The 20267-nt window shown below is 34.4% G+C and overlaps 1 protein-coding gene across 1 annotated transcript; it reads right to left on the bottom strand.

Moving 5' to 3' along the window:
• Positions 1 to 14550: 14550 nt before the first annotated feature.
• On the bottom strand, positions 14551 to 16248 carry LOC138312841 (uncharacterized). The gene is made up of 3 exons (XM_069253585.1): positions 15819 to 16248; positions 15438 to 15639; positions 14551 to 15148 (listed from the first exon to the last, which is right to left on the bottom strand). The coding sequence occupies exons 1-2, from the start codon at positions 16242 to 16244 to the stop codon at positions 15439 to 15441; spliced, it is 627 nt and encodes a 208-aa protein (XP_069109686.1). The 5' UTR covers positions 16245 to 16248; the 3' UTR covers positions 14551 to 15148; position 15438.
• Positions 16249 to 20267: the final 4019 nt, after the last annotated feature.

Raw genomic sequence — 20267 nt, 5'->3', positions numbered from 1 at the left:
AAAGTATCATCGCAACCTTCTATATGCTATCCTAGATACTAGACCTCATCTTTGCAAGCTACTATACAGTATCATTGCAAGCTGTTATACATTATCCTCGTAAGCTACAATACAGTATAATTGCAACCTATTATACAGCATCGTCGCAAGCTTCTGTACAGTATCCTCGCAACCTACTATACAGTATCCTCGCAAGCTACTATACATTATCCTCGCAAGCTACTATACAGTATCCTCGCAAGCTACTATACAGTATCCTCGCAAGCTAATATACAGTATCCATCCTCGCAAGCTAATATACAGTATCCTCGCAAGCTACTATACAGTATCATCACAACCTTCTATATGCTATCCTAGATACTAGACCTCATCTTTGCAAGCTACTATACAGTATCCTCGCAAGCTACTATACAGTATCATTGCAAGCTGTTATACATTATCCTCGTAAGCTACAATACAGTATAATTGCAACCTATTATACAGCATCGTCGCAAGCTACTATACAGTATCCTTGAAAGCTACCAATCAGTATCCTCACAAGCTGCTATACCGTATCCTCACAAGCTACTCTATAGTATCCTCGCAACCTACTATACAGTATCCTTGTAAGCTTCAATATAGTATCCACGAAAGCTACTATACAGCATCCGTACAAGCTACTTTACGGTGTCCTCGGATGCTTATATACAGTAACCTCGCAAGCTAAAATACAGTATCCATCCTCGCAAGCTAATATACAGTATCCTCGCAAGCTACTATACAGTATCATCGCAACCTTCTATATGCTATCCTAGATACTAGACCTCATCTTTGCAAGCTACTATACAGTATCATTGCAAGCTGTTATACATTATCCTCGTAAGCTACAATACAGTATAATTGCAACCTATTATACAGCATCGTCGCAATTGCAAGCTACTATACAGTATCATCGCAACCTTCTATATGCTATCCTAGATACTAGACCTCATCTTTGCAAGCTAGTATACATTATCCTTGCAAGCTGCTATACAGTGTCCTCGGAAGCTACTATGCAGTATCTTCGCAAGCTACTATACAGTATCCTCGGAAGCTATTATACAGTATCCTCGCAAGCTACTATACAGTATCCTCGCAAGCTACTATACATTATCCTCGCAAGCTACTATACAGTATCCTCGCAAGCTACTATACAGTATCCTCGCAAGCTACTATACAGTATCCTCGAAAGCTACTACACAGTATCCTCGGAAGCTGCTATACAGTATCCTCGCAAGCTACTATACAGTATCCTCGCAAGCTACTATACAGTATCCTCGCAAGCTACTATACAGTATCCTCGCAAGCTACTATACAGTATCCTCGCAAGCTACTATACAGTATCCTCGAAAGCTACTACACAGTATCCTCGGAAGCTGCTATACAGTATCCTCGCAAGCTACTATGCAGTATCCTCGCAAGCTACTATACAGTATCCTCGCAAGCTACTATACAGTATCCTCGCAAGCTACCGTATAGCATTCTCGCAACCTACTATACAGTATCCTTGGAAGCTACTATACAGTGTCCTCCCAAGTTACTTTACGATTTCCTCTCAAGCTACTATATAGTGCCGGTGCAAGCTACTAAATAGTTTCCTCGCATGCCACTATACAGCGCCAGTTTCAAAACAATGCAAATAACTTTACAGTTTTACCTGATAATCGGCAATTTCAAATTGCGATGGTGAAAAAGATAAGGTACTAATTAATGTACATTTATATTTTTTCAGATTAGTTTATAAACCCGTGGTCGTGCTTGAAGCAATGCTAAGTAGACAGAATATCTTATTACTTATAAAGAATATAAGGAAGTTGATTAATTTCTTCGGTGACGAACAGCAGATCAAATCAAGTTTTACGTACAAGAAAATAAGTTGTACATCAAGATACTAACTTGTACGTTTAAGATGAAACATTGTGGCCCTAATACGCCGTCGTACTAAAGAGAGTATCTTCAATTAGTAAAAATATCAGATCAACTCAACTTGTACGTACAAGATGATATAATGTACGTACAGGATAATAAGTTGTAAAAACAAGAAACTAACTTGTACAAACAAGATACTAAATCTAAGTTGTGCGAACAAGATACTAACTTGTACGTGTAAGATACAAGTTGTACGTACAAGATACTGTCTTGTACATACAAGATAAAAAGGTTTACGTACAAGATACTAAGTTGTATGAACAAAATACTAATCTGTACGTACAAGATATTAAGTTTACAAGTTCCTAAGTTGTATGTACAAGGTATTAAGTTGTACATACAAGATACTAAGTTGTACGTACACGATACTGAAAGTTGTTTATTTGTTTGAGTAATTAAATCCTTTTAGCAGCCCGGGTTATGTATATGTATGGACGACCTCACATGCGTGCGGTGTGCAGCTTGTGTGAAGTGCGAAGTGCGTGTTTTGGGAGACTGCGGTATGTTCGTGTTGTGTCTTCTTGTATAGTGAAACTCTTACAACACACCCCAACCAGTTATATTATACTAACAACGGGCGATATAGCCGTTCCACTTCCGGTACGCTGAGTACTAAACAGGAGCAGAAACTGCCATTTGTATTGATTTTGTTGTATCTCGGCCATGGGACAGAACCAACATACTAAATAGTACACGATAACATACAGTATTTCATCTTTCGACAACCATTCCAGCTTTTGTAGAACATTGATTAATAACATCGAAAGATATTAAGCTACGCTCGAATTGAAATTATTTTGATAGCGTTAACCTGATTCGTTAGTAAGTAATGAGGGGAACCTTTAGTTTGTGATGCAATGCTGTGAATTACGATGGCCGATAGCGCGATGTACGCAAATTGCAATAACTATTTTTGTACGACGTTACTGTATATTTTGTATATTCAGCATTGTTTTAATTTGGAAAAAAATGTTATAATAACCTTTTTTTGTATTTATAAGAAAAGAAAATGTATTTCAAGTACAGATAAAGTAATGTGTAACAGTTTTTATACACTAAGAAAAACTTCAGTTACATGTACATAATCGCTTTCCTTCACGGTCGTGTTACTAACAAGTACATATAAATACAATTGCCTGTGATTTTAGTGCTAACCTTCCCTAGTTACCAGCCCGCGAAGGAATGCAGAGGTCGCGTGGCCGCAATATCTGAATATGCTTTATTTTAGTATTACGGATGGAAGAAAGCATGGTAGCAAATAAGTTGGTGATTTTCTATACTTCAGAAATCACAAACTAATATTTACAGTAATAACATCAAACTATGATTCTGAAATAAAAGATAGTAGTGATTTTTAAAACGAAACTTTTTTCATAATTACTTCAAAACAATTATGATTATCAGCATGCAAAACTGCAAATAATATTAATAGTTTGTGATTTCTGAAGCATAGAAAATTAACATTTTACTTGTTACCATTTACTTCCTTCCATTCGTATTATTTTTTTAAACCCGATATCTTACATTGCAATACTGAATGAAAGCATATAGCTAGGGAAAGGAGGTCAACACCTTTTAGCAAATGCAATTATTTTTAGATTCACTTGTTGACAGTAACCTTAAAGAACGTAAATATGTACATGTAACTCGAGTTTTGGTCTTAATGTACAAACAATTTGCTCTCCTTCGAAAAAAGGAGACCAATACCTGGGCGGGCAATATGTATGAAAGATAAAGACAAAAAAACATCAATGATAGCAACGTTAATTAGAAATGCATATTACACAAATGTTGTGATATTGGAACCAATAGTATTTGTATCTTAACAAACTAACCCAACCCCCTTTCCTCTGGTACTTAGATTTCAGAACAAATGCCATACAGGTATATACATTTATTTTGCCACTTATTATTCGCGTTTATAATAGCTAGTTTAAACCTTTGAAAATAAAACAATATATTTTGGAACAAATGCCAATGCTGAAAATGAATTTTGCCACTAACTATATTTTACCTGTATGGAAATAAACTAATATACCTAGATTTCGGAACAAATGCCTATACTGAATTTAATATGTAGTTTTCCAGTAACTAAAAAACATTGAAGTTTCAGTGCATTTATTAGTAAGTTATTACATTTTGAATTGTCACTATTTTTATACCCTAAGTTCATTTGTAAATCAAACACTATGATAAATGTCCGATACAACATTTTAACAAAATACCTTCTTTCTTTTATCCATAAGTTTTTCAAAGCCATTTAAGACATGTTAATAATGCATATCTAATTTGTCACTAACATGTATAAAAATAAACTAATTCTATTTAAGAACACATGCCTAATAACTACACATATGGAATCAAACTAATCAACTACTTAGATTGCAGGATATATGGCAATTTACTGAATATCTATTTTGCAACTAACTACATTTTACATGTATGAAAATAAACTAATATAGGAGATTTCAGAAAAGATGGCGATGACGTCACACAAAGGTACATCCGGGCGCTCAAAGGTACAACTCCGTATATCTGTACACATTAATATGGTGGGAACACAGCCGCTTGCGATGTTTGTTTACATTTTATTGTAATAAATAGTACGACAAACCGAGAGCTATTGCGTTATTTTAATTTCAAAAAGTGTAAATAAAAATATTTTACAATAATATACAAATTTATACATATGGTATTCATATATTTTACTCTGTTTATACTCCATTTTCGACCGCTACGAGAGAACACGGTCGCCATTACGTATAACATTGCCAGACATATTGCAAATATCAACTTGATATTACAAATTAAATCCAAAGTCCCTCAAAATATTATTATAAGTTATTACTGTTTTCGAAGTATTACTTGATAAAACACCTTACAATGTATGATTAGTGCAAAATTAAACATTTGCTTTAGTAGATTACCCCAAGCCCACGGCAGCCATTACAGTACAGCCGAGAACCCGAATTTCGTCCATTTTCAGTGTCAAAAAAATACGTATTCTGGTTAATTTTTTTTGTCATCAATTTTGGGAATTAGTTTATAACATACAAATGAGTCAGTTTGTAGGTTCATTTTATCACATTTTTAAAACAAAACTAGAGTATTTATGATTCTCGAAGCCGTGCGCAATGTATCCTGGTCGGCATTTACAGTATTACGATCATTAATTTATATCAATTTAAATGAAGTCTAACTAATATGTATTCAAATTTTCTAAAAGTAATACCACTTCAATTTGAGACTTAACATAGCAGTCTATGGGATAAAAGCGGCTGAAAATGAAATATTAAAAATGAAATCTGCAGCATTAAAACCAGAAACATATATACATAGAGATTGGAAACTCCTTCTTTGTCTTTGTTGACAGGCAGCGGGACCTCCGGTTTATAGGCATTTTCCCTTGGCTAACTTCTTTCAAGTGTATTCTTTTAAACATGATATTTTTGCATCAATACAAAGTTTAAACATTATATCATGGTTTGATGTGACCAGTTTTTCCAATTGATGTTATTTAATATGTTTTTTGAAAGCATGAAAATCGGCAATTTTACCTGGTTTTTCGAAAATCAGACATTCAAAACCGGAAGTGCATTTTGTTTTATTAATATATAAGTTAAAATATTATTTTTTCTTTCCAAAATCGTCCTCAAACCATCTGAAAATTACTGAACTTTTATAACATTTCAAAGTTATTCTGCTGTATTTAACTATTTAAAAGTTTATCTAAAAACCCCTAAGCACATACAGAGGTACATCTGCCGATCGTAAAAATGGCGGAGTTGCCAATCTCTATGTATATATGTTTCTGTTAAAACTGAACGATTTCACCATTTTATTTTTCGAGATCGGCAGCCATACGTGTACGTGTAATACAGTAGTTTCATTACTATTCGTCATTTTGTTACGATACAAGAGCATTCCATTAAAACAACAAGTACATATTAAATAACAAAATATATATCTTAAACAAGTCCTTATTGAGATAAAAGCGTTGGTAATTATTAATATGATTTATTTTCCAAACAATGCTGTGGCCTGCGGTGATCTACCAGCGAAGAAGCCATGCACGAGCGGCCGTGGTCTGGTCAGATATGGTCCACCTTTCGTTATGTTATATAGTGTTGTGAGCAGCTTTTTCATGTACAACAGAAACATGACACAATAAAATCAATTATCTTTTCATAACTTTTTTCACAACATGGATTTCTACGTGTGAACAAAAAACGGGTACGTGTGATGTGACGACCCGGCACGCTTCGCAAGCTGGCTTCAAACACTAAATCTACAGAACTATATTTAGCAATAAACAATTGTAAATATCAAAATATAAATGTCTGTAGCCTCTTAAACAATAAGAAACGATTTTTAAATCAGAATTTGCAAGTATCATGAAAGTGTATACTTTTGCCACAGTATCGATTGTATATCAGGGCTGTACGTATCTGTTATTGTTTTCATTAGTCGACATACAGTGTTTGTACCTTTGAGGACCCGGATGTAAATTTTCTGTGACGTCACGCCATCTTTTCTGAAATCTCCTATACCCAGATTTAAGAACAAAATGCCAATACTGAAGATCAATTTTGCCACTAACTACATTTTACATGAATAAAATTAAACTAATATACCTAAATTTTGGAACAAATGCCAATACTAAATTTGAATGTTGCCACTAACTACATTTTACATTTATGAAATATAGTAAAATACTAAGATACACATATATCAATACTGAATGTGTACTGTAATTGTCACTAACTACTTGTATAATAAACAAACTAAACTAATAAGATTTTAGAACAATTGGCACTGTTTAAAAGAAAAACAGTTTTTCTCTTCTTTTTCAGTCTCAATTGGTTCGTTTGCAGACAACATTTCTCATGGCATTGCTTTGGATGTTGCATCTGACTTCAATAGGAAGAAGAGCGAAGAACTTTTCATAGATGTCATCTCTGTCCAGACCGACATCTGGTAGTTTGTTTTTAGCCACAAATATATTTTGTATTTCTGGCTTAAAAATGGAAAGTTTCTTTGTAGAAGTTCCCAAATCCAGAAGAACTGTGGCACGCGCATACCAGTTGGTGTGACTTGCCCCAAATTTGTCATTGCAAGAGGGACAGCACATTACGTAGTTTGTTACAAAAAGGTCTTAAATATGTAATAACATATATTGATAGATAATTGTACAGAGGGAAGTTATAACTAGTATATATATCATCAGAGGAGGTGTAGACATTACATATGTAGTACACATAGCGAGAGGTCATTATGAGTAATGGGGTTCAATACATGTCCGAAGCTAATGAAAAGTACACATATATTGTTAATTAGATACCGTTACCTACGTAAAGAGCCTAAGGGTAAAACGCTGGTCAAGCGGTTTATACTGGACATGGGCCCAAATAAGGTAAAAGGGTTCTGGAGTCTTCTCAGAATCGTAGGAAGTTTGGGGATAAATAGAGGTGCGGGGGTTAGGAGAGAGAGACCGGACAGAGAGGAGAGAGAGACCGGACAGAGACCAGAGAGAGGCAGGACCGAGAGAACATCAGGGAAAGTCCGGAGAATGAAACGAATATAGCAAGAGAGATTGGATATACTAGTGACAGTGAGAGAAAGAATATGAACACTATACGATCATGAACCAGGAATAAATTGTCAACTTTACAAAAAGACCCAGAGTTATGTTTTATAACATGGGGTCTTTTCTGGTGCCTTTGAAGACCAGGATGACGAACTTGGACATGGAGCGCAAGAAATGGGCATAAAAGGTGAGTGACAAGAATGTAACATGGCCGAAAATGTAGGGCTTCTATTTGGCAACTTAGGACAACAACTTACCGGGTTAACGTCAGCAATCAATGTCCAAGGGGTTGTTGGTTCTATACCTCCTTATGATGGGGATACAAAAAAATGTAGAGAATGGCTCAGTGCTATAGATAAGGTAGCCACATTGACACAAATAGGGCCCGATAGGACTAAATTAATTGCGTACCAAACAAGCAGGGGGGCAGTAAGTGAGTATATAAAAAGATTTTTAGCTGAAGCACCCGGTGGTACGTGGGCGGAATTAAAACAAGAATTAAGGGGACGTTTCTCAGATGTAAGCGACCCTCAGCATGCTTTTGTCGTGTTAAGAAAAACACGTCAAAAAGAACATGAAAGTGTTCAAGTGTATGCTGAGAGACTCCTTACTCTGGCAGAAGATGCATACGTAGGGATGCAACAAGGGAATCCTGCCATTGAAAGGCAGATGATAGGTTTCTTTACAGATGGGTTAGTAAATGACCAATTAAGATTAAAGGTCATGAGGGACAACCCACAAACCTTTCAGGGCGCAGTAACCTGCGCAATGACAGAACAAAATCTGCGGAAAAGATTCGCACTAAGAATGCCGCAGCGTTCTGGTCCTTCAGTCCCTACGCATGGGCCTGAACCTATGGAAATAGGTCAGAATAGGATACGAAATAGAGAATTGGTATGCTGGGAGTGCAACCAAACAGGTCACCCTCAGAGGCTGTGCCCGAAATTAAGGAATAGGAACCCTAGAAAAAGGTTAAACTAAGACGCTCTCCTTACAATGAAACCGGTAGGCAGGGCAATAAAACAATGATTTATGAAATACCCTTAGCAGGCTCGCCAAGTTCAGTATTGTTAACTTTTGGTAAACAGAAATTTAGATCACTTGTAGATTCAGGAGCTCAAGTATCACTTATGCATAAACGAGTATTTGACTTATTGCAGCCAAAAACGAAACTTTTAAAAAGTAGTATTAAGTTACAAGCAGTAAATGGTAATACTATGGACACGTTAGGTCGTGCTATATTGACATTTAAGCTAGGTGACGTGACTGTGAAACAATGCTTCCATATTGTAAATGAAATGAATAGGAATTTGCTTTTAGGTCGTGACTTTCTGACAGAACACGGCGTGAGACTTTATTTTGACCTCAAGAAATTGAGAATAGGGAGTACCTATGTTCCATTAGAGGAGGATATACATATTAGTTCATTATTACGTTTACAACAAGGTATAAAAGTAAAGCCTCAAACGTCTGTTTTATGTATAACTAAAGTTAAGTCCCATATAAGAAATAATGTAGGGATAGTTCAAACCAAACCTGTGGTTTCAGGTTTTATAGAGTCAGAACCAGGCCTAATGGTAAGTCACTCAATAGCAAAGATATCAAAACAGGGTAATCTACCTTTACTATTAGTTAACAGTACTAATAAAACATACCATCTTAAGAAGGGTTGTATTATCGCAAAAATTGAATCAGTAAATGAAAAAGAAATAAATCAAACATCATGTCGCTTAGGAGATAAAAGTGTAGAGACAAAAGATGAAACGAGTACTGAAAATCCGTCAATGCATGATAAACTAATACAGGAACTTGTAAAGAAAAATGAAGATTTGTTTGTAGAACATGATAAAGATTTAACTCATACTGACACGGTAAAAATGAGAATTGATATTGGTAATAGTCCGCCAATAAAAATGAAACCGTATAGAACTCCGTTAAACAAACGTGAAATAGTCGATAAGGCCATTGATGAAATGTTGGATGCTAAGATCATCAAAAGATCACAATCACCATTTTCTTTTCCTGTAGTAATAGTTGATAAGAAAGATGGAACAAAAAGGTTTTGTGTTGATTTCAGGCAATTAAACAAAATCACTAAACCATTTTCATTTGCGTTACCTGTAATTGATGATATTTTAGCCAGGTTAGACCAAGCAAAATATTTTACGTGTTTAGACCTTAAAAGTGGATATTGGCAGGTATTGGTAGATGAAAAAGATAGACCTAAAACAGCCTTTGTTTGTCATAGAGGACTCTTTGAATTTCTTGTAATGCCTTTTGGGTTAACTTCAGCTCCAGCAGTTTTTAGTGAATTAATGTCAATAGTACTAGAAGGGTTAGATCACATGGCTATAGCTTATTTAGATGATATTTTAATATTTTCAAAAACCATTGAAGACCACATTAAAGATGTTCAAACAGTTTTTGATAGATTGAGACAACATAATTTGAAATTAAAAAGGAAGAAATGTAATTTTGTTAAAGAGGAAACAAAGTATTTGGGTTTTGTAATTAATAGGAATGGAATTAAACCAGAAATGGACAAGGTAAAGGCCATTAGATCCATGGGTGAACCCACTAATGTAAGAGAAGTTAGAGGATTTATCGGTTGTGTCAGTTATTATAGACGATTTGTACCAAATTTCTCAGAAATTGCTGAACCTATCATAGCATTAACAAGAAAAAGGGCAAAATTTAAATGGAATCCGTCATGTCAAAAAGCATTTGAGTATCTCAAAGAAAGTTTAACTGCCATACCACAACTTGCGTATCCAGACGTAAATAAACCATACGTATTATATACTGACGCTAGTGATAAGTGTATAGGAGCATGTTTAACACAAAGATCGGACAATACGGAAGATTCTATTCCAAATGTTAAAAATGAGCGTCCAATATACTTTTTGTCGCATAAACTAAGTGAAACACAATGTCGCTGGTCAACTATTGAAAAAGAAGCGTATGCAATTCACTATGCATTACAAAAACTAGATCATTACTTACATCAGGCAGATTTTGTAATCAAAACCGACCATAAACCTTTAAAATATCTACTAGAAGCTCCAATGCAAAATCGTAAAATTCAATTATGGGCATTAAATATTTCAGGCTATCGTTGTAAAATTGAATATATACCAGGAACTGAAAATACTTGTGCAGACTTATTGTCAAGAACACCAGATAAAGTTCACCCTAATACAGGAGACCAAACAGGTGATGAAGATGTCCTTCCAGATATTTCGGGTAAAACTTATGAAATTGCTGTTTTCAATTCCAATAAATTTGACTTACAACCAAGAAGGGATAGTGAAAGTGATCAGGAACATAGTGAAAAGGAATTACCAAACTTACCTAATATGGATATGAAGGTAGAACAATCATTAGATGTTGAACTCTCTAAATTGATTGACCAAATTAATAACAATAAAGCCAGTACTAGGGATCAAACTAGGTTTATGTTAATAGACGATGTTCTTTATTATCTGCAAAATGCTGACGAAGACGTTAAGCCACGTCTGTATGTTCCGTTACAACTAAGAAGTGAGGTTATAAAACAATATCATGATGGTAATGGACACATGGGTATTGATAAAACTTATGCCGCCATTCGTCAGAAATACTTTTGGCCAAAATTATATAAGGAATTATATGATTACGTCTCAACCTGTGTTACATGTCAACAACAGAGTTTACAAAAGCGTAGAGCACCTATTCAAGAAACAGATATACCAAATTACGCGTTTGAGAAAATCAGTATGGATATTTCTGGCCCATATCCAAAATCTCTATCGGGAAATAAATATCTTCTCACTATTGTTGATTGGTACAGCGGTTGGCCTGAAGCTATACCATTACCCGATAAAAGTGCACAAAATATAGTACATGTGTTAATAGATGACATAATTCCAAGGTTTGGTACTCCATCATCTATTGTAACTGATAATGGTACAGAATTTGTCAATCGAATGGTAAGAGAAACTTGTGAACACTTAAATATTAAACATATAACAACCTCTTTCTATCACCCCCAAAGTAATGCTAGGGTTGAAAGATTTCATCGAACTATGCATGATGTATTGGCAAAGAAAATAAATAATGACACATCTGCCTGGGATGTTTATTTAAATCAGACATTAGCTGCTATTAGATGTAATATTAGTGAATCATCTAAATTTTCGCCATTCTTCTTATTGTATAACCGTGATGTAGTGTTACCGCTTGATAACCTATTGCAACCACGTCGGAAATATATGGGTGAAGAAACTCATAAGATAGCTATGATGAACAGCATAAAGCCTTTTTAACGGTTCATAAAAATATGAAAAAAAGCTAAAAGAAAACAAGAAAAATATACAGAAAAACGAAGTAAGCCTGTAGAATTTGAAGTTGGAGATCCAGTCTATTATCGAAATCACCTTCGTAGAAATAAATTAGAAAGTAAATGGAAACCTTATTTTAGAATTATTGGTCAAACGTCTCCTGTTTCATTTAAAATTCGAAACCAACTTACTGGAGCAGTAACTAAAGCTCATGCTGAACATCTACGACTAGCTAAAATAGATGAATGGGACATACCTCAAGGTCAAAATCAAAACAACACTAGAGCTCGTTCACTAAGGACGCAAAAATATGTAGTAAATCCATCTGAATCTGATAGTAGTAACATTGAACATAGTGAGGATAATGATCAATTAGTAGGTAGATTGTATAATAGAACTCGTAAAGAACGTACCACATCTGCTTATGAGGATGATATCCCCTTAATGGAATTAGCCAAACGACTCAAAGAGCGACAGCGAAATCAAAAATTATTAAAAAATTTAACGAGGAGTTCAGATTCAGAAGAATCTGACTCTGAAAAAGATATAGGACACGACATAGATGTTGAGATGGATCAGGGATTTGAGGCAGACGTAGCTACCGACAGTGACAATGACAATCACACGGACAAAAGCTATACAAGTAGTGATCAACAAATGACTATTGGCTTGGTAAATATGAAACACAAAAAATCTAAAAAACGACGAGATGTTAGAAAACGACAGAATAGATACCACAGTAAACAAGAATATAAGGCAGGCCTGTTAAGAGTGTTAGATAAATTGTTGAAGTAGGTTTCAAACTTTGACTTATTGTATTGAATTTAAAAAAAAATATATTGTTGTAGTTAGAGTTAATGTAGTAATACTCTGTCATTAAGTTTCTGAGGGTGGTTAATGAAACCATTACTGGGAAATTGAGGGAACCTTTCCATAAGCAACTATCCGAATTTAGTCCATTTAGGGTATCCAAAAGATAACGGGAAACAGACCATATTCCAATGAACCAACTCATCAGTGAATTAAGGGGTAGACGTAGAATTAAACAACAGTTAGGACATCGCTGGCCTACTTGGAAAGTTGTGCTCACCACAGTAGTTATAACAATTATCTCAATTATATGTTTGGCTATTGCATGGTATTACCGTGTAAAATTACAAAATTGTACAAAATCTCGGCCAGTTGCACTTGTCCGACCTTTGACGTCCATCCCAGTGTCCACCACATACACATCAACTACGCCTTCACCTACACTTCTCCGAAGGGAATTGACTATGCTTAACAGTTTACCTCCTGCTCGACGACCTTCAACCACGCCAGTTTGGGATGCTGCCAGGAGAGCACATCTACGCTTTGCGGCACCACCGCCGACTTCTCCTCAACAACATTTGGACATGTTACGATTTAGAGTACCCACCAGAGATCCTCCGACCTTCCAACCTGTCCGATTCCAACGATTCCTGGAATTGCTCCAACGTTTGAATGCACCAACACGGACGCCCAGTAATCGGGTCCCTACAGATAGTGGGGCTAGCATTAATGATAATGCTACGTCCATAGAAAATGTGTCAGGATCCCCCATGAGCGGGTTATTAAACCCAATATCGGATCCAACTCGATCCACAATGTAAACAATGATGTTCTTAGTAATTGTGGACATTTTGTGTATTTAACTTTACATATTACGTTGTAACCATAACGTACAATACAGTGCGGATTCGCGTGGCAACAATTATTATACAAGAATGATCACTACCTTCAAGCAGTGATTAATATTTATTAGTTGACATAACTTTATGTCAATATTGATTAAATATCTTCGTGTGAACCTTATATTATTGACGCTGTGGTGTGAATTTCTTCAGTGGATTATTAACTATATACATTAATCGATTCAACTTTGTGACCATATTGATGAAAATGTCTTCGTGTGAACCTTATATTTATTGACGTGTGAACCCTATAATTATTGACGCTGTGGTGTGAATTTCTTCAGTGGATTATTGACTATATACAATAGAAGTCGTTCTGCTTCATTGTGAAACCTGGATTATAAATTACAAGAACTATGTGAACTATGTGTATATCATGCGTGGACCTTATTAAATTAATTAACTAACATACGTGGATTACTACCGCCTGTGGATTATAACACTTGAAGACATGGGATTATGAAGTTATGAACTGTGCTAACCAAATATTATTTTATAGATGTGGAGTTATGAACTGTGCTAACCAAATATTATTTTATAGACGTGGAGTTATGAACTGTGCAAACCAATGCAATTAATAAGCGTTATGCGCCTTGTTATAATTCTAGGCGTTATGCGTATTTGTTTGATTTTTAAGTGATATGCTTTATAATTCGTATGAAGTGGTAAGAGAGGTGAGAGGGTGTTGTTCCGGAACTCTTTGTTTAACGAACCAAAAAGCTGGGTGTTAATTGAATATTAGTAATTGGAGTAATGATTAAACTTTTTGTAAGTAATTGTCTGGGAACATTTGTCGATTTAACATAACTACAAATATTCCTTAAGTATGGGAGGTGTGTTACAAAAAGGTCTTAAATATGTAATAACATATATTGATAGATAATTATACAGAGGGAAGTTATAACTAGTATATATATCATCAGAGGAGGTGTAGACATTACATATGTAGTACACATAGCGAGAGGTCATTATGAGTAATGGGGTTCAATACATGTCCGAAGCTAATTAAAAGTACACATATATTGTTAATTAGATACCGTTACCTACGTAAAGAGCCTAAGGGTAAAACGCTGGTCAAGCGGTTTATACTGGACATGGGCCCAAATAAGGTAAAAGGGTTCTGGAGTCTTCTCAGAATCGTAGGAAGTTTGGGGATAAATAGAGGTGCGGGGGTTAGGAGAGGGAGACCGGACAGAGAGGAGAGAGAGACCGGACAGAGACCAGAGAGAGGCAGGACCGAGAGAACATCAGGGAAAGTCCGGAGAATGAAACGAATATAGCAAGAGAGATTGGATATACTAGTGACAGTGAGAGAAAGAATATGAACACTATACGATCATGAACCAGGAATAAATTGTCAACTTTACAAAAAGACCCAGAGTTATGTTGTATAACAAGTTTCCTTGCAATATCGTGTTTAACTTCTTGTTGTGGCACGAAGGCTTGGGGCATGCCAGATATGGATCCACATCAAATAATGCTGTAATTGTGCCACTGCATACTCCTTCCTCTTCAAAATCTTCATCCTTGTCATCTTCACTATTTTCTGTCAGTTCATCTAATTCTTCATCATGATGGAGTATCTTAAAAAAATATGCATGTGTTTTTAAAACATGTAACTAGTGTGATAACTTAGCTCTTCCAAACACAAGCAAACTACTTTACACATTATATAAAAAGGTTATAGTTATACACAGGCCAATGCTGCCTTTAGTTTCATTATAAGATAAATGTATTTACTACTAAAAATATAGTTATCCTATATATTACTTGATACCTTAATAATTGACTTCTGCTTTTTTATTGCGAAATCTTATATATATATATATATTTTTAATTTGTCTTAACCACCCAATATATCAGGATATTTACTTCACTCTGTCCATCTCTGACAGTGGTCAGTCTTTTTTTTGCCTTGATATAGCCTCACTCTGCATTTTTTAAAGTGCACCAGCTGACCCACAGAATATTGTTGTACGTCATCTTCCCACACAGCCAAAGTAGCTGCTCCAGAACCATCCCTTATCTTCAGTTCCTGATAAGGGATTTCCCTTCTTGATGAAACAGGGGACACCTGAAAAGTACAAGCTCAATCAATAGTACTGTAGTTAATATAATTCAATATATGCTAACATTATCTGTATCTTTATTGAATGTATCCTTGATCCTGCTAACTGCACAGTGTATTTACAACAGATATAAGTTTTGACATATATATTTCATTAAAATGGTTTTGAATGTTTTAGTACCAACCTTGACAACTTTTCCTTTGACTGATGCATATGACTTATCAGGTGATGATAGTGCAGATGAAATTGGCTGGAGCATGACTTGCTTGTTTCCAAATAGTTCAGGTGCCTCTTTTATAATGGCATCTGGTACTTCAAAACTTTGTATCCTTGCTACCTCTGTCCGGGAAGTAACAGCCAAATAGTTGTCTTTCATCAATGCATTAAACAGTAAAACTGCAGTTTCTTTCTTAAACTTGCTTGTGTTTTTCAATCCATACACTGTAGCAGAGATCGAGCCAGAAGTGTCTCCCAGAACAACTGACATCTTTTCAGGTCCAGCAGACTGAGTACTGACGTCTCCTACTGAGAGGACCATTGCTTTCAGGGTCACATTTGTGCCCGGGGCACTAGCCTTGACTTCACTGATAGTTTGCATGATCTGAAACATTCACATCAACGCTATATATCAATATATATTTACAAAAAAAAAATACACAAATATGAAATATCTTTTACTTTCATGAAATATAAAATGACAGTTACCTAGTTAAAAAATAATATACCGTAGGTAATATCAATATGCATGCATGCAAAATGTTAACAGATTTTTAATTGTAAAATGATACTCTGATTTTTATATACAAAATGTACATGTTTCTTCGGATGAAATTGCAAGATTTTATTTGACCAAAAGATATTAATGATACTCTTCCGTTTATATACATTTCTTTTGATTAAACTTTGCAGAAGAAAACTTGCATGTAAAAGTGTGTTTGGGAATGGCAGATTTAAGACAATGATTGATTGATATGGTGTTGCAAAGTATACAAAATTTGAATACTAGCTTGTACTGTATTAGTAATTATATCCATGTCACATCCTATAAAATATCTTTGTTCTCTTTCATGCAAATTGTTGTATTCTCTCAGTGGTTTTAATGGCGGACATATCTTTTGATGGTTAAAAGCCAACAGGTAAAGACCAGATATTGTTTTCACTCTACTCAATGCTACATAAGCCATGCCGCTTTCAAATATATCATTTCCTATTGATATTGCTGCTATGTCTAAAGATGCACCTTGAACTTTATGTATTGTTGCTGCCCATGCTGGTATTATTGGAAATTGTTCCCTTATCAATATTCTACCCGAATAATAAAACTCTTGACAGGGTGGTTGAATAGCTATAGCGTTGTACTGATGAGACACCTTTAAAACACCACCAATTTCATTTCAACAAAACTTTATTTCAAACAAACAAGTTGAAATAGGATCGAACAACAGGCAGTGCCTATATAAGTTCTCTCCTTGGTAACAAAATGTATATATGCAAATGACACGAAAGAGTATTTGAAAACATTTGAAAGTATATGTTTCATAAGTCATGGCAATATATCATATATTATTAATGAGATAATAGATAGTAATTTTGTTTTTCAAAAAGTATAATAATAAAGAAATGAGAATGCAGCAGCCATGAGGAAATTACCTTCACCCACCAGATACAGACCAGAAAGTCCATGTGGCTAACAAGCCGATGGTCATCCATCAATGGGATTCAGAAATTCTACCATGGATGCTGTATTCATGTATATGATTTAAAAGATAAAATGTTGCAGAATATTGAGATAAAGTTTGGTCTAAATTTATACTTGTCATGACACATGCATTAATTTTAACAATTACCTAAACAGATATGTAGCTAAGATAAATGTACAGTGTATTAATCATATATTTTAAAAAGTATGACAATTTATAAAATAATACGTAAAATTTACAACTAATAAATGATAAATGCCCATCGGAACAGATGCTATTATAGAAGTGTTTTTCAGAACACTAATTTTATTAATTAAGGTATGTTATCTTTAACCACGATTAGTTAATCAATTCTTCAAAGTTATTGATGAATCATATAATTAGAAGTTATTATGATGGTGGTTATATGTTATGAAATCTATTAGTAGCCCTTACAAAATCTAGTGTACACTGAAAGATATTCAAGTTTGTTTCATTATTACAATCATTGCAGCCAGACAAAAGTATTTGAAGGTCAAAATGGTTATGAGTAAAATCTATTAACTTATTTTGGAGAGTTCTGCGCTGTTCATTGTAATTACTGCAGGAGAAGAAGTAATGTTCAGTGGTTTCATATGCATTACCACACTCGCACAATGGTGATTCTGCTAAGTGATCATTATAAAGATCAAAGTTTAAATTACTACAGCAGTTCCGTAATTGACATATCAGAATATTATCTTTCCTTTTGCCTGAATTAAAAAAAAATTGTACTTAGCATTATCTGTGAGTGTAATATCACTAATATTCTGGTTTAGAAGTTTTTTAAATTGGTCAATAGAGGTGATATTGGTTAAATCAAGTCTAAGTGCAAGTTCATTATAATCTTTCAGAGTTTTTGGAATAAAACTATTAGCATAAATGGTAGATCTACTAAAAGGAATTGCAAATAATCTTTCATTTCTTAACAAATATGGGTTTTCATTATTAAAGTATTGTTCAATTAATTCGTTTAGATAGGAGGGAGCAGTTCCTGATAAAATTTTATAAAGAAGGACAAGTCTATGTTTTTTGCGCCTTGTGGCAAGTGTATCCCAGCCAAGTTCTGAGTAAAGTTTATAATGAGATGTTCCCTTACGCAGTCCAGTGATAATTCGGGCAGCCTCTATTTGAATAGATTCAAGAAGTAATGCTTCCTGTTGTGTACAATTATCAAACAAGATATCACCATATTCTAATATTGGTCTAATATATGAAACATATATATTAGTTAAAAGATTTTCGACTCAATTTATATTTAACAGTTTTTAAAAGGTTTATACGATTACAAGCTTTTTTGTAAATGTAGCGAATATGGTGGTGCCATTTACCATCCTCAGAAAGAAATAAGCCTAGATGTTTGTGGTTTTTGACATTTTTGATAACCTCATTTTGGAATAAGACATCTGGACATATACTATTTCTTTTGCGACTGAAAGTAAGCGATTCTGTTTTATCTGGGTTGAATTTAATATCCCATTTTTAGACCATTTATCTATATTTCCAAGGTCCTCAGATAAACTATTTGCTGTATCTAAAGGAGAAATGTCTGTGACCTTAAAAAGAGAGGTATCATCTGCAAATAGTCTTTTATCATTTGTTATACAATCAGTTATGGCATTTATATAGATTAGAAAAAGAAAAGGACCGAGAACTGAGCCCTGGGGGACACCCGCACTTACCTGACGATATGAAGAGGAGAAACCTTCAGTTATAACTCTGTGTTGACGATTGTCTAGATAACTTTTAAACCAATTTAAGACATTACCTTTAACACCATACATTTCAAGCTTATAAAGTAATCCGGGGTGCCAAACCCGATCAAAGGCTTTGCTAATATCACAAAAAATAGATCTAGTTTCTAGCCCTTCATCTATTTTTTTTTATAAATGTGTCATACATTGAGAGTAATTGATAAATAGTTGAGTCTCCTCGAATAAATCCTGATTGGAATTTTGATAACATTTCCTGTTCAACAAGATGATTGTATAAATGTTTGAAGATAATCTTTTCTAATATTTTACTAAGACAAGATGTAATTGAAATTGGTCGGTAATTTGAAATGTCATTATCACTACCTTTGCCTTTATAAATAGCATTTATATTAGAAAGTTTCCAAGACGAAGGAACAAAGCTAGTTGATAATGTTTTGTTGAATAAAATAGTTAAGGGTGTAACAATTGATGATAAAAGAAGTTTCAGGACCTTAGGTATTATGCCATCAGAGCCAGCAGGTTTATTTCCATTTATTATAATTATTTGATCTCTGACTTCCTGTTCCTGAATTAAAATATTATCAAGTATGTTAGGAGATTCTGGGACAGCAGGCAAAGGATCAATATTATCAGAAGAAGTTGATATTGATGTAAAATAGTCAACAAGACCTTCGGCTTTATCTATAGGATGGAACAAGAAAGAATTCTTATAATTTAATGGTGGAATGATAGAGTGTTTATTATTGAACTTAAGTAGAGTTTTTGCGGTTTTTGCATTCATAACCCTATTTATAGTATCACTAAATATGGAATTGAAACTATCTACATCATGGTGTTCACCAATACTTACCCAGTCAATATTATTTATCATTTGATTCATCTTGACAACATCCGCTTCATTATAGAGATAAATGTTTTTAGCATATGTATGTTGTTTAAAAACAGAATGACAAAAACTGAAATTAATAACAGAATGATCACTGCATATCGGAGGTGTTATATGTGTATTTTTAACAATGGTATTGTTATTTGTAAGAACAATGTCAATTGAGGTAGAGGAATCAGGTGTTACTCTTGTAAAATCATTTACAAAGTTTGTCATATTATATTTGCTGAGGAGTCTACTAAAAGTGGAATTAGGCTGTATGGTGAGCATATTTACATTGATATCACCAGTGATAATAATATCAGCATTTGTTT

This window comes from Argopecten irradians, unplaced genomic scaffold, assembly GCF_041381155.1.
Source record: "Argopecten irradians isolate NY unplaced genomic scaffold, Ai_NY scaffold_0492, whole genome shotgun sequence".
NCBI lineage: Eukaryota > Metazoa > Mollusca > Bivalvia > Pectinida > Pectinidae > Argopecten > Argopecten irradians.
The sequence above is the reverse complement of the archived record's forward strand: the minus strand, read 5'-3'. Positions and strand labels throughout refer to the sequence as shown.

What these genes read in the sequence shown, in the direction of transcription:
- LOC138312841 (XM_069253585.1), bottom strand. Translation starts at nt 16,244, where the DNA reads ATGTTTCAGATCATGCAAACTATCAGTGAAGTCAAGGCTAGTGCCCCG. An exon ending in TCAAAGGAAAAGTTGTCAAG is followed by an intron (nt 15,640 to 15,818) that starts GTTGGTACTAAA and finishes TGTACTTTTCAG; the next exon opens with GTGTCCCCTGTTTCATCAAG.